The 15,193-nt window shown below is 44.4% G+C and overlaps 1 protein-coding gene across 1 annotated transcript in view; it reads left to right on the top strand.

Moving 5' to 3' along the window:
* Positions 1-12,305, top strand: part of PTPRE (protein tyrosine phosphatase receptor type E) — a 327,572-nt gene extending 315,267 nt beyond the window's left edge. The window contains exons 18-20 of the mRNA XM_040361419.1: positions 2,200-2,351; positions 7,643-7,778; positions 11,968-12,305. Of these exons, the coding sequence (XP_040217353.1) occupies positions 2,200-2,351; positions 7,643-7,778; positions 11,968-12,042 (363 nt within the window). The 3' untranslated portion in view covers positions 12,043-12,305. The remainder of the gene's footprint in view (positions 1-2,199; positions 2,352-7,642; positions 7,779-11,967) is intronic.
* Positions 12,306-15,193: the final 2,888 nt, after the last annotated feature.

Here is a 15,193-nt window from a genome sequence, read left to right as displayed (position 1 = left end):
GTCCCCAAACAGCTGACTTCCCCCTTGCAGAGGTTCCCCTGTACCTGGCAGGTGGAGGTGTGAGGTGGCGATCGGCAGCTCTATGGTATCCACAGGCAGGGGCGTCTCCCTGGTTCTTTTCCGAATGTATACAGCAGAGTGGGGAGGGGCCTCTGACCCGGGCATCAGCAACAGTGTACAAGCAGAGTGAAAGTGATACCTGCCGGGTCAGAGGCCCCTCCCCTCTTCTCTCACAGAGTCCCCCTGCTCCCGGGCCACGCAGTCGGCGCAGAGGAGGGTAGGGGGAGCTTTATTCTCCGCCTCTGCTAGATCCTTTTTTTTTCTCCTCCAGGAAGTAATTGCGCGCCGCGCGCCTGCCTTTTCACCGCGGCCTAACAAGCAAGTGCCGCCGCATGTAAATGGGGGGGGCGGCCGCGAAAGCCATGAAGTCGCCGTGCCGCCCCTGCACCACTGCCGCCCTGAGGCCTGGCCTCGGCCTTGTGGCAAATCCGGCCCTGCGTACTACCGTACCGTGTCGCAATCGCGTGCATTGCCCGGTAATCATGGGATTAAATCAGGTTATGAGGAGGCAACATACAACCTGTCAAACACACTCAGATTACTTTTCACTTTTCTTTCCTGCTACTAGCAGCACTCTGGAGACCACTAGCCAGGATAAGAGGTGGAGTGTAGCTTGGTATCATTCAGAGGCGGCATCAGCTTATGCTGCTTTTGCTCCCTACTACAGCTCCAATTTTACAAGTAGTCCCTCTGCATTGCACTCTGTGTGATGCTCTGGCAAGGCGGGTCAGCAAACCCAGGCTGCGATCTACTAGTCATTGGTCCGCGATCTACTGGCTGCTGACCCCAGCATTATAGGAACGAGGAATCTGCCACTGCTTCAATCCGTCAGTCTCCCTCTGCTTCTGTGTGCTTAGGTGCTGTCCCGGTAGCCAGTCACTTCTCTAGGAGTAAAACCCTTAAAGTGGATGTAAACCCACTCTCATCCCCTCTAAACTACTGCCATGGTGCTGATCTATAAGGATCATAGGTGTGCGCAGCCTTTGGCATTAGGGTGTGCACCCCAAAGCTCAAACACACTCTACCGATCATTCACGATCTTCATTCAGAAAGGGAAGGGGCCGGTAAATGGCAAATTTACTGGCCCCTTCCCCCACTCATCCTATAGCATCCACAACAACAACCGGTGGAAGAAAAGGGAAGCCAGATGTGCTGTGGGGGGAAAGAGGGGGAGCCAGATCAGTAGGGGGAATCTGTTCTGCACAGGGTGATTAGGGTGTGCCTGGGCACACCCTGTGCGCACGCCTATGATAAGGATATAGATGCCTCCTGCATGTATCCTTACCAGTCAAATGTCTCCCCTCTGTCTGTTACTGAAAAACTGTAGATTCTGTGGGTGGATCTGTTGTCTGGAGCTCTGTGGGTGGAGTCGTGATGTCAGTAGACTCCCCGCCCTTCTCTACACTCCCCTTGTCAACATGCATTTTTTCCTGTGTATTCCTTACATTGAATTCTGCTATGATCACTAACATCCAGTAAAAAATCCAGAAAAGTAACCACATGACTTCAGAAAAGGAGTGGGGGTGGGAATTATAAAATAATGCCTGTCTCCAGGCTAGTGCATGAGATATGTAAATAACCTGTCACTCACAGCAAGGGGGCGGAACGGACTAAGGTTTTTCTCTGTAAGTCCGTTTTATTTCACTGAACAATAAAAGAGGATTGCTCAGAGCTGGATTAACTCTGTGTGGCAAGACTGGGCACAGATGATAGGAAATATTTTACTCTACGTTGTGACATCAAAAATATATATAAAAAAATTGGGTTTACATCCACTTTAATGAGTGAAAGGCATTAGTTAAGATGGCCTTCAGCAAGGGAAGTTAAGGTGTGCTGGATTGGATCAGTAAAGTTTTATTTGGAAGTGATGTTATCAGGGTGTGGCCATTTTTCCCCATGAAATTTAACGCATATACAAAACAAAGAAGTAAAATAAAATAAAAAAATCCAGTTTGAGGCAGTTCAACTTTTTATTATTTCATTAATCTCTGTGTGTAAAAAGCAAAATTGAGTAGAAAAAAAAAGGTAAAATAAAACATTAGCGCACAACGCCTGAAGGGTAGCTTGGTTTGAATAGCATCATGAAATGGAAGGACTCCTATTGCTGCTGTATAACTGACACAAGCCAATGTTTTATAGGAGAAGCAGACTCGCCTGGTCCGCCAATTCCACTTCCATGGGTGGCCAGAAATAGGAATTCCTGCAGAAGGGAAGGGAATGATCGACCTGATCGCAGCCGTCCAGAAACAACAACAGCAGACGGGGAACCATCCCATCATTGTGCACTGCAGGTGAGACAAAGCCAACCACCCCACCCCGATGTATATCCTGTTCTGTATAGCTGAGGTCATGTCTCTTGGTCCTTGCCATACGATAGCCTGGGGATTGCTATAACCAAGTGCCGACTCTTTTCTATGTTTAGTTTTTATTGCTGTCCAAGTCCTTACTAGTTACATTCACCCTCAATGTTTGTCCTGGTGACTATTACCATCGAGACAGAGACAGAACGTGATGGGACAATGCTCTAGAATGGTCACTAGGGATGAGCCGAACTCCCCCCCGTTCGGTTCGCACCAGAACCTTGGAACGGACCGAATGTTCGCGCGAACATTTAGAACCCCGTTGATGTCTATGGGACTCGAACGTTCGAATTTAAAAGTGCTCATTTTAAAGCCCAATATGCAAGTTATTGTCGTAAAACGTCTTTGAGAACCCGGGTCTTGCCCGAGGGAACATGTATCAGTGGAAAAAATGTTTTAAAAACGGTTGTTTTTTCAGGATTCTTGAAAAAACAACTGTTTTTAAAACTTTTTTTCCATTGATACATGTTCCCTCGGCCAAGACCCGGGTTCTCAAAGATGTTTTCACAGGCATACTATAGACACCCAGCAGGTACAATATTTAAAGGAATTTTTCATTTTTTTTAATTTTTTTTAATTTAGGCATCATTAAAATCACTGCTCCTGAATCTTTAGGTGCAAACTACAGAGCACACGGCCAGTACACACCAAGTAGCTTTAGGTGCAAACTACAGAAGACACAGGCAATAAACCACGTAAGAATACTGCAGCTAGCACAATCACCTGCCTGACAGTAAATTAGGAAGAACTGATCTAGCTAAACTATACAGTGTATAAATATATGTACAACACCTGGGATGTATATATATCCTCTACACACTGTAACATTAACTGACTAGCCTGCCTGCCTGCTCTATCTACCTGCAAAAAATGACACTCTCTCTGTCCTCTCTTAACCACCGCAACACACTACACAAGGCCGACTTGCAGGCAGCCTTTTATAGTGTGGGGCGTGTACTAAACCCCCTGAGACATAATTGGCTCCCTGTTTTTTGCAAGCTGTGATTGGCCAAGCATGCGGGTCATAGTACAAGCTTGGCCAATCATCAGCCAGCGATGCCGCAGTGAATTATGGTCTGTGAAACGTAACTCGAATTTGGCACGAACGACCCGTTTTGTTCGTATTTAGACGAACGATCGAACATACGATGTTCGAGTCGAACATGAGTGACTCGAATACGAAGCTCATCCCTAATGGTCACCATAACAAGAGATTGGAGGCAATCTTCCAATGAGGACACCTGTCCTGGTGACAGCTGTCTAAAAAGGCAATTCATAGGGAACAGAATTCCACAAAGGGAAGAAGAACTTGGATATTAATATTATGCCTGTATACAAGCTCATATATCAAAACATTCCAATTATTTATTTATTTTCATATAAAAGCAAGACTTTTTTTTGACATTACTTATTTCTCTTGGTTGGACCATAGGACAAAGATCTGTCACAGTTTCCAAATGACATGCCATATTTTACAGATTATCTGTTCAGATAAACTAAAATGTATGGCATGTAATTGTGAGACTCTACAGGATCTTTGTCCTATGGTCCAACCAAGAGAATTAATGAATGTCAAAATCCCCATTCTGTGTATCCCCGTTCTTCCTTCTTTCCAATTCTGCTTTATATGAATTCAATGATACAATTGAATTTCTCCCTCTGACCCTCCCCCCCCCCCCAAATCCAATCTCCATTTATATGTTCAAGAGGGGAATTACCCTTGGTGGAATACTCTGGAACAGGAAATGAAAGGAAATCTCCCCAACAGGACGTAGATGGCAAAAGACATACTCATAGGGGCTTTAAACTCTTCCTACTGTAGCATTACCCCCGGAGGAGCTGCTGGTTGTTTTGGGTGGCTCGATTACCTCATGGCTCCTCCGAATTCCTAGGGGTGAATAATGCGTATTGCATTTGGTAGAAGTAAAGGAATATCCGCAACAGGTGATCTTTGCTGTGCTCTTTATTACCCAGCCAGGTAAAAACAATAAACTTGTGGGGAGGAAAGTTGAAGAAGAAAGGAGAACTGCAGATTCAGACGTGATGATAGGGTAACAGTCCTGCTCCCAGGTGTAACACTTTTCTGCGCCACTCCTGCGTGAGTGGGTTTAGTGTACCCAGACAGGCCTCTCTCACTGACCTGGCAGCCGGACTATCACTCGAACATTTGTAGGAAAAAGTCCCTGCCACACACTCTCCTTGGTGAACTTGAGCTTGAGGAAAAGTCTCTGCCACAGACCCTCCTTGGTAAAATTCAGGGAGACACCTCTGCCACAGGCCCTCTCTGATTTGTAGTTACGGAGATATCCCTCCTTAGATGAATTACGCCTGGATCTCCTTCAACTTGTCCCCCAGGTACCAACTGACAGGTGATCAATCCTTCAGTGTCCGGCTACCTTGATCCCCGGTGGTTTGTCGAAGCCCTTTTGGATCGCCAGCCTCTCAATGGCACTCCTCAGACGGACTCCCCACCGAACAGCAATACAGCTTGGGATCCTCAAAGGTGGGAACCCAGTCGCACACTGGGTCCCCGTCGCTGTTCAGATGCTTCGGGCCAACATGGTCCCGGGAACCAGGAACAACGCGTGGCACGCACGCCCCCCAGCCAGGTAGGCCATAACGCTGGGACGCCGTGATGTGGTCACCCTAAAGCTGGGTGCCACACTTAAAGAAGAAGACCCAGAACCAATGGCGTCTGCCTCATAAATACCCCTCCCCAGCATGCACAGTGAGGTCAAACCCTCCTGATTGGCTGCTGGGAAAGAGCATACAAACCTTGACTCCACTGCTGCCACCTGCAGCACCGGTGTTGGAAGAACACCCCAGCGCAACAGAATAGCCTACAGCACTAGGGATGAGCCGAACACCCCCCCGTTCGGTTCGCACCAGAACCTTCGAACGGACCGACCGTTCGCGCGAACATTTAGAACCCCATTGACGTCTATGAGAATCGAACATTCAAATTCAAAAGTGCCCATTTTAAAGCCTAATATGCAAGTTATTATCGTAAAACGTCTTTGAGAACCCGGGTCTTGCCCCAGGAAACATGTATCAATGGAAAAAAAAGTTTTAAAAACTGTCGTTTTTTCTGGAGCAGCGATTTTAATGATTCTTAACCACTTCAATACGGGGCATTTTCACCCCCTTCCTGCCCAGACCAATTTTTAGTTTTCAGTGCTGTCGCATTTTGAATGACAAGTGCGCGGTCGTGTGATGTGGCTCCCAAACAAAATTGACGCCCTTTTTTTCCCACAAATAGAGCTTTCTTTTGGTGGTATTTGATCACCTCTGCGGTTTTTATTTATTGCGCTATGAACAAAAAAAGAGGGACAATTTTTAAAAAAAAACAATATTTTTTACTTTTTGCTATAATAAATATCCCCAAAAATATATAAAAAAAACTTTTTTTTCCTCAGTTTAGGCCAATACGTAGTATTCTAAATATTTTTGGTAAAAAAATCGCAATAAGCGACTGGTTTGCGCAAAAGTTATAGCGCCTACAAAATAGGGGACAAAATTTATTTTTTTTTAATTTTTTTTTTTTTACTAGTAATGGCGGCGATCTGCGATTTTTTTTATTTTTTTATTGGGACTGCGACCTTATGGCGGACACATCAAACACTTTTGACACATTTTTGGGACCATTCCCATTTATACAGCGTTTAGTGCTATAAATATGCACTAATTACTGTATAAATGTGACTGGCAGGGAAGGGGTTAACACTAGGGGGGCGAGGAAGGGTTTAAATGTGTTCCCTGCATGGTGTTTCTAACTGTGGGGGAAGGAGACTGACTGGGGGAGGTGACCGATCTGTGTCCCTATGTACAAGGAACACAGCATTGTTCTCCTCTCCCTGACAGGACGTGGATCTGTGTGTTTACACCCCATCATTACACACACAGATCCACGTCCTTGTATGTTTAACTGCCGATCACGGGTGCCCGGCGGACATCGCGGCCGCCAGCCCTTTATAGTGTAAAGCGCTGCACAAACTGTTGGCGCTATATACATTTTGTATAATAATAATAATTTTAATATATTCTTCTAAGCAAAATTCCTGTTGTTTTTATTTTCCTTGCATGTGGTTGAGTATTCTTTTGCCAATTGAAATTTCACCTCATTCACGAAGCTTTGGGGAAAATTCCCTTGCAAAGTGAACAGCCTCAGGGCCGCCATCAGGGGGGTACAGGCAGTACACCTGTAAGGGGCCCGGAGGTCCCCAGGGGCCCGGAGGCCCACAGGGCCCCAGATGGCAACCCCCCTTTTTTTATTTATTTTTTATAAAAAAAAAAAAATATTTTTTTTAATATATTTTTATTTTATTTTTTATTAAAGGGACATTTTTTTTTTTTTTAGGGGTCCGGAAGTCCCCAGGGCCCTGAAGATCCCCAGGGCTCTGGATGACAACCCCCCTTTTTTATAAAAAAAAAATCATTTTTTTATATATTTTTGTACTTCTTTTATTTTTTATTAAAGGGCCCTGGGTGGCAACCCCCCCCCTTTTTTTTTTATAAATGTTTATTTTTTTATTTATTTATTTATTTTTTATTAAAGGGCCCAGAGGTTTCTTGTTTTTTATTAAAGGGCCCAGAGGTCCCGGATGGCAACCCCCCTTTTTTTGTAATTTCTTTTTCTAAAAAAAAAAATTTGTGTGTTTGAAAATATATATATATGTATGTATTTTATTAAAGGGCCCAGAGGTCCCCAGGGCCCCAGATGGCAACCCCCTTTTTTAAAAATAAATACATTTAAATATATATATATTTTTTTATTAAAGGGCCCAGCCAGAGGGCCCCGGATGGCTACCCCCCTTTTTTATTTCTTATTTTTCGCTTCTCATTTTTTTTCAGGCGGCAGCACCCCCCCCCCCCCCCCCCGGTTCTCTACTCCAGGGGGCCCATGCCTGAAGCTGTGTAAGGGGCCCCATAATTCCTGATGGCGGCCCTGAACAGCCTATTTGCCTTAAATAAGTAAATCAAGTTAATAAGTATGTCTCTTCTACAAAAAAATCTAAAATTCGATAAGTTTTTGAAAGTCCACTAAAGTTTCACTGTAAGAAGTTTTGGACGGAGTTCCTTGCGCCGCGTCTTTTCTATATTTAGCCTGGCCGTCCCCGGGTAGTATTACAGAGACGTTTGTGAATCCTGGTCTGCCCTCTCTCTGTAGGAAGTTGTTGGTTTGATGTTTGTTTGCTGACAGATAATTGTATATTCCTTTCTAGCGCTGGTGCTGGAAGAACGGGAACATTTATCGCCCTGAGCAATATCCTGGAGCGGGTGAAAGCCGAAGGGTTACTAGATGTTTTCCAGACTGTGAAAAGTTTACGCATGCAAAGGCCACACATGGTGCAAACACTGGTAAGAAGCAATTACATCTTCACATCCACGTGATCCGGGAACCTAAAACAAAATATATATAATAGAAGAGCCGAGAGCAACGTTCAAATAATGCCGGGTATCTCTGCTTTCCAAGGCTTATACCTGCAAAGCTTTGCCCTTCTTGGTTCTTAATTTTTTTTTAACCACTTAAGACCCGGACCTTTAGGCAGGTAAAGGACCTGGCCAGTTTTTGCGATTCGGAACTGCGTCGTTTTAACTGAAAATTGCGCGGTCGTGCGACGTGTCTCCCAAACAAAATTGGCGTGCTTTTTTTCACACAAATAGAGCTTTCTTTTGGTGGTATTTGATCACCTCTCCGGTTTTCATTCTTTGCGTTATAAACAAAAATAGAGCGACAATTTTGAAAAAAATGCAATATTTTTTACTTTTTGCTATAATAAATATCCCCCAAAAATATATATTACAAAAATGTTTTTCCTCAGTTTAGGCCGATACGTATTCTTCTAACTAATTTTGGTAAAAAAAATCGCAATAAGCGTTTATCGATTGGATTGCCCAAAATTTATAGCGTTTACAAAATAGGGGGTCATTTTTATGGCATTTTTATTTATATATTTTTTTACTAGTAATGGCGGCGATCAGCGTTTTTTTTTTTTTTCCCCGGTACTGCGACATTATGGCGGACACTTTTTTGGGACCATTGGCATTTTTATAGCGATCAGTGCTATAAAAATGCATTGGATTACTATAAAAATGCCACTGGCAAGGAAGGGGTTAACACTAGGGGGCGGGGAAGGGGTTAAGTATGTTCCCTGGGTGTGTTCTAACTGTAAGGGGGGTTGCCTCACTAGGGGAAATGACTGATTGCTGTTCATACATTGTATAAACAGACGGTCAGGCATTTCTCCCCTGACAGGACCGGGAGCTGTGTGTTTACACACACAGCTCCCGGTCCTCGCTCTGTAACGAGCAATCGCGGGTGTCCGGTGGCGATCGCGCACGCCGGGCACGCGCACGGGAGTCGGGGACAAGCGTGCGGCGCGCACGTGCCCCTAGTGGCCGCTGCTAGAGCCGACGTATAGCTACGGGCTCTCGCGCAGGGGAGCCGACCTGCCGCTGTATAACTGCCGGCACTTGCCCCTCATTCACATTGAAGCAATTTGTCGTGCGTGTTGACAGGTCAAATCGCATGACAAATCGTAGCCTATTGCCGGCAATGGCGCCGTTCCAATCAGTGCGGCGGCGCAAAGTACCTGCACTACTTTTGCAGATTTCTCAGATTTTAATAATATCACATTTAATTTTACAATTCATTTGTTTCCTCATTTTAATCAATGCATTCCAAAATAGACAAAACCATAAACATTATATTTCCACCCTTACTACAAAAAAAAAGAATAAAAAAAAATTCCATAAGCGTAAAACTTTTACTGATTTGGGCCCAGATTCACAACCGAGATACGACGGTGTCTCTGCGTTGTGCCGTCGTATCTATGCGCCTGATTCTTAGAATCCGTTACGTATAGATATCTGTTAGATCCGACAGGCGTAAGTCTCTTGCGCCGTCGGATCGTAACTACATTTTTACGCTGGCCGCTAGATGGCGCTTCTGTCGAATTCCGCTTTCGAGTATGCAAATTAGCTAGATACGCGAATTCCCGAACGTACGCCCGGCCGACGCAGTAAAGTTACGCCGTTTACGTTAGGCTTTTCCCGGCGTATAGTTGCCCCTGCTATATGGTGGCATAAGTGCGGCGTAACAATGTTAAGTATGGCCGTCGTTCCCGCGTCGAAATTTGAAAAAGTTACGTCGTTTGCGTAAGTTGTCCGTGAATGGGGCTGGACGTCATTTACGTTCACGTCAAAACCAATGACGTCCTTGCGGCGTACTTTGGAGCAATGCACACTGGGAAATTCCACGGACGGCGCATGCGCCGTAAGTGCAAAACGTCAATCACGTCGGGTCACAGCACATTAACGTAAAACACGCCCCCCTGTTCAACATTTGAATTAGGCGGGCTTACGCCAGCAGATTTACGCTACGCTGCCGCAACTTACGGAGCAAGTGCTTTGAGAATACAGCACTTGCCTGTCTAAGTTGCGGAGGCGTAACGTAAATCGGATACGTTACGCCGCCGCAAAAATACGCCGTTCTACGAGAATCTGGGCCTTGGTGTGCATGAAGCCACACAGATGTCTTTCAAGTCGCACCCAAAGTCACATGGGCATAATGCTTTGAAGTTATTTGGTTTCAGATGAAGTCGCACGATTTCAAAGCCGTGTTCAATGGGAACAAGGGCTTAGGGGTAAAATTAATAAAACTGGGAAGTGTAAAATTTGGTGCAGCTGTGTATGGAAACCAATCAGGTTGCAGGCTTTAGCCCACTTTCACATCAGGCTGATTTGACATGTTAAATCGCATGCCAAATCGGCGGCTATTGCCGGCAATAGCACCATCCGAATCCGTGCAATGCCGACTTTGCGGCGCCGCGATTTTCCAAAAGTAGTTCCTGTACTACTTTTGGCGACTTCAGGGGCGGTTTGAATAGACATCTGTGTAGAAACCAGATGTCTGTCAAATCGCCCTGCAAAGTCAGACTGCATTGCCAGTTTAAAATTGCGCAAGTTCAGCTGAAATCATCATCCGATTTTTAACCCGGGGTGGGCTCCGCCCAATCCCTCCAAGTCCCGACCTCTTCCTGGTTAGGTTCCTTATGTTGGGATATTTCCTCCTCCATATTTCTTGTCCTTTCTACCTCCCTCAACCATTCCTGTATCGACGGGGCTTCCTTTTCCTTCCACCTTTTCGGGATCACTATCTTCGCTGCATTTAATAGGATTGGGATAATTTTGTATTTCTTCCTAGGGATAGCTATTGCATGGAACAAACATTGCCAGGGGTCCAGATCGATCCCTATTCCACTAATCTCCTTAATTATCTCTAATATTTGTATCCAATATAACTGGATCTTATTTATTTATTGTAAAAGGCGAATCCCAAATAAGCTGTCTACAACCAGTGAGATTTTTTTTCCTGAAATGAAAACATGGAATTGCGGTCCAAATAAATGAAATGGAGAACCTAATTTTTAGGATTATTCCGAGATCTGATCCCATATCCCCAATTAGGTTCCCATATCCCCAATTAGGTTCCCATACCCCCAATTAGGTTCCCATACCCCCAATTAGGTTCCCATACCCCCAATTAGGTTCCCATACCCCCAATTAGATTCCCATATCCCCAATTAGATTCCCATATCCCCAATTAGATTCCCATATCCCCAATTAGGTTCCCATACCCCCCAATTAGGTTCCCATATCCCCAATTAGGTTCCCATACCCCCAATTAGGTTTCCATACCCCCAATTAGGTTCCCATACCCCCAATTAGGTTCCCATATCCCCAATTAGGTTCCCATACCCCCAATTAAGATCCCATATCCCCAATTAGGTTCCCATACCCCCAATTGGGTTCCCGCATCCCCAATTAGGTTCTCATACCCTCAATTAGGTTCCCATATCCCCAATTAGGTTCCCATATCCCCAATTAGGTTCCCATATCCCCAATTAGGTTCCCATATCCCCAATTAGGTTCCCATATCCCCAATTAGGTTCCCATACCCCCAATTAGGTTCCCATACCCCCAATTGGGTTCCCGCATCCCCAATTAGGTTCTCATACCCTCAATTAGGTTCCCATATCCCCAGTTAGGTTCCCATACCCCCAGTTAGGTTCCCATACCCCCAGTTAGGTTCCCACACCCCCAATTAGGTTCCCACACCCCCAATTAGGTTCCATATCCCCAATTAGGTTCCCATATCCCCAATTGGGTTCCCATATCCCCAATTGGGTTCCCATACCCCCAATTGGGTTCCCATACCCACAATTGGGTTCCTGCATCCCCAATTGGGTTCTCATACCCCCAATTGGGTTCTCATACCCCCAATTAGGTTCTCATACCCCCAATTAGGTTCCCATATCCCCAATTAGGTTCCCATATCCCCAATTAGGTTCCCATATCCCCAGTTAGGTTCCCATATCCCCAGTTAGGTTCCCATATCCCCAGTTAGGTTCCCATACCCCCAATTAGATTCCCATACCCCCAATTAGGTTCCCATACCCCCAATTAGGTTCCCATATCCCCAAGGTGTATGGATACCTCTGGTTTTGAACCCCTGAACTAATCCATTTCTGTCTTGTTTTTGCAGGAACAGTATGAATTTTGCTACAAAGTGGTACAAGATTTTATTGACATCTTTTCAGATTACGCCAATTTCAAATGAAGGAGCTGGTCTGGTTTCTGCACTGACTTATGGGATATTATAAATATATATATATATTTTTTTTTTACCTTGCTCCTGGTTTGAAAGCTTTTGTATTCTCCTCTGCTACCAAATAACAAAATGTTTTATGTTTCTCTTTCTATGTTCAGTATGATGGTTGTATAGAGATTCCAATACAAACCTTCACCAAGTGGAGGAAATGATATATGTATATTAATGTAAATATGTATTTATTTACAATAAGGCATGTATATTACCCTGACCTATTTTTATTATTGGCCGTCTGCTTTTTATGACAAAAATAAGATATGATTGGGAAAGATGTGGGGGGGGGGGGTGTTTGTGTGGCATTGTTTTTATGCTACAGTTCCTGTATTTCTCATAGATGTAGATCTGCAGCTTGTTCTTGCTTTTATCCAAGTCGACTCAAGAAGCAGGTGCAAGTCACCCTTGGCAATAGTTTTCATGCAGCAAGTGGTAGAATATTTCCTTACTGTTTTGTAATTGACTGACTCTTGCTTGTGCAAGGGAGTACTTCAGTTGATTTTTAATGCTTCTTTAGGCTGGGTTCACACTTATGCGAATTGGAAGTGGTTCCGCATCCAATTCGTATGCCTGGGTCTCAATGGAGCCGGTTCACACATCTCCCAGACAGCTTGCACAGGAGACCTGTGCGTCTTTGGCTCCATTTCTGGTATGAATTCAGGCAAAAATGCCAGCCTGTTTCGTCACTGAAATGGAGAACAGTGTCCCACTGGAATCTTGCTGTCAGCCACAGCCGTGTGCACCCAGCCTTAAGCAAGATTTTATACCAGGATGCCACAATGCCAGGGTTGTGTCTCACAAGGCCCCTGAAGGAAGATGTGCCAGCAAGCCCTTGCTTTGTTTCATTGTGTTGAGTGTCGTCAGCCTCACCAATCTGACTTTCTTGGATCTTACCAGCATGGTGGTCATCTTTCCAAAGACAATTTAGAAGCAAGAGTGGTTGGAGGAATTTAGTTAGATATAGATAGAAAATAGATATAACAAGGGCTAGCGTTACTGAAAAGTAAAGCTTGGTAACTGAAAATTTACACTGAAAGTGACATGAATAGTCCAGGCGCCACACAAGTTGTGTATTAATGGTATTCATTTTCTACTTGCTTTAAAAGCACCTAGCTGCCAGGTGGCACCAGGCCATGTTCATTCTGTCTTTCCAGCATTATCCTAATCAACAGACCCCTGAAAAAACAATTATGGGCCAGATATGCACTGTCCGGCATGCTACGAACATTGTAGACTAAGGCCTCGTACACACGACCGAGTTTCTCGGCAAAAACCAGCAAGAAACTTGCTGTTTTTTTTTTTTTGCAGAGGAAACCGGTCGTGTGTACATTTTTCAACGAGGAAACGGTCGAGGAACTCAACGAGCCAAAAAGAGAGCATGTTCTCTTTTTCCTCGACGGCAATGGAGAAAATTGGCTTGTCGAGTTCCTCGACAGCCTAACAAGAAACTCGACGAGCAAAACGATGTGTTTCCCCCCGTCGAGTTCCTTGGTCGTGTGTACGAGGCCTAAGGCCTGATTCACACTTGTGTAGGTTGCAGTTTGCATATTCCAGGTGCGTTTTGCATTTTTTTTTCAATGCCACATCTTTAAATCATTAAAGTCTATGGAACCAAAAAACAGAAAAAAAAAACTGTAAAAATGCATAGATGTGAACTACATCCATAGGAAACCATGTTAAATGGACTGTAGTGTGTTTCTGCAAAACTGAAAATGCACTAAAAAACGCATAGGTGTAAACCAGGCCTTAGGGGTTGATTTACTATAACGGGAGAGTGCAAAATCTGGTGCGGCTTCCATTTTTCGAAGCTTACATGAACAAGCCGATTGCCTGCCATGTGCAGCTACATCAGGTTTTGCGCTCTGATGTTTTATTAAATAAACCCCGATGTTAGTATTGATGCATCACAAAGTGAAGATAATGCCTCTATGAGCTTTTAGAGCCGGTTCACACTTCCGTGGCACGACTTCAGAGGCGATCTGCAAAACGACTTCTGTATAGAAGTCAATGCAGGTCACCCCGAGCCACCCCCGAAGTCGTGCAAGAACCTTTTTCTAAGTCGGAACGACTTGCGTCGCTCCTATTAGAACGGTTCCATTGCATTGAATGGGACGCGACTCGTCAGGCGGCTGAGCCGCCTGACGAGTCGCCCTAGTGTGAACCGGCTCTTAGGTGTACTAATCTATTTGCCTTAGTACATTGTATGTGATCACTTTGTTTTAAAATTGACCTTGACCCTCTGCTGCCTGAACTCTCAGCTTGGCTAAAGATAGTGTGATAAAGTATGTGAACGATACAGAGAGCAAAGTGTAAGATTCTCAATCTCTAATCGGTTCAAATAACAATATTGTACTCACAAAAGTGGTATAAAGATGTGCTTCTCACATAATTTCTATAAGGAATATCTCCTCTGTCCATTAGTGCTTCACAGGAAGACCGACCTCTAACCGCTTAAGACCCGGACCATTATGCAGGTAAAGGACCTGGCCCCTTTTTGCGATACGGCACTGTGTCAGTTTAACTGACAATTGCGCGGTCGTGCGACGTGGCTCCCAAACAACATTGGTGTCCTTTTTTTCCCCCACAAATGGCGCTTTCTTTTGGTGGTATTTGATCACCTCTGCGGTTTTTATTTTTTGCGCTATAAACAAAAGAAGAGCGACAATTTTAAAATATATTCAATATTTCCTCAGTTTAGGCCGATACGTATTCTTCTACATATTTTTGGTAAAAAAAATTGCAATAAGCGTTTACAAAATAGGGGATAGTTTTATGGCATTTTTATTAATATTTTTTTTTTACTACTCATGACTGCGTCATTATGGTGGACACTTTTGACACATTTTTGGGACCGTCGTCATTTCCACAGCGAAAAGTACTATAAAAATGCACTGATTACTGTGAAAATTACTATGGCAGTAAAGGAGTTAACCACTAGGGTGCGCTAAAGGGTTAAGTGTGTCCTATTGTGTTTTTCTTACTGTAGGGAGGCGTGGCTGGATGTTTGACGTCACTGATCATCGTTCCCTATGACAGGGAACAGACAATCGGTGACAAGCCACAGAGAAGAACGAGGAAGGTTTGTTTACACTCGCCTCTCCCCGTT

The sequence above is a fragment of the Rana temporaria genome, chromosome 8, assembly GCF_905171775.1.
Source record: "Rana temporaria chromosome 8, aRanTem1.1, whole genome shotgun sequence".
NCBI classification, from domain to species: Eukaryota; Metazoa; Chordata; class Amphibia; order Anura; family Ranidae; genus Rana; species Rana temporaria.
Note: the sequence above shows the minus strand (reverse complement) of the source record. Positions and strands in the feature narration are given on the sequence as shown.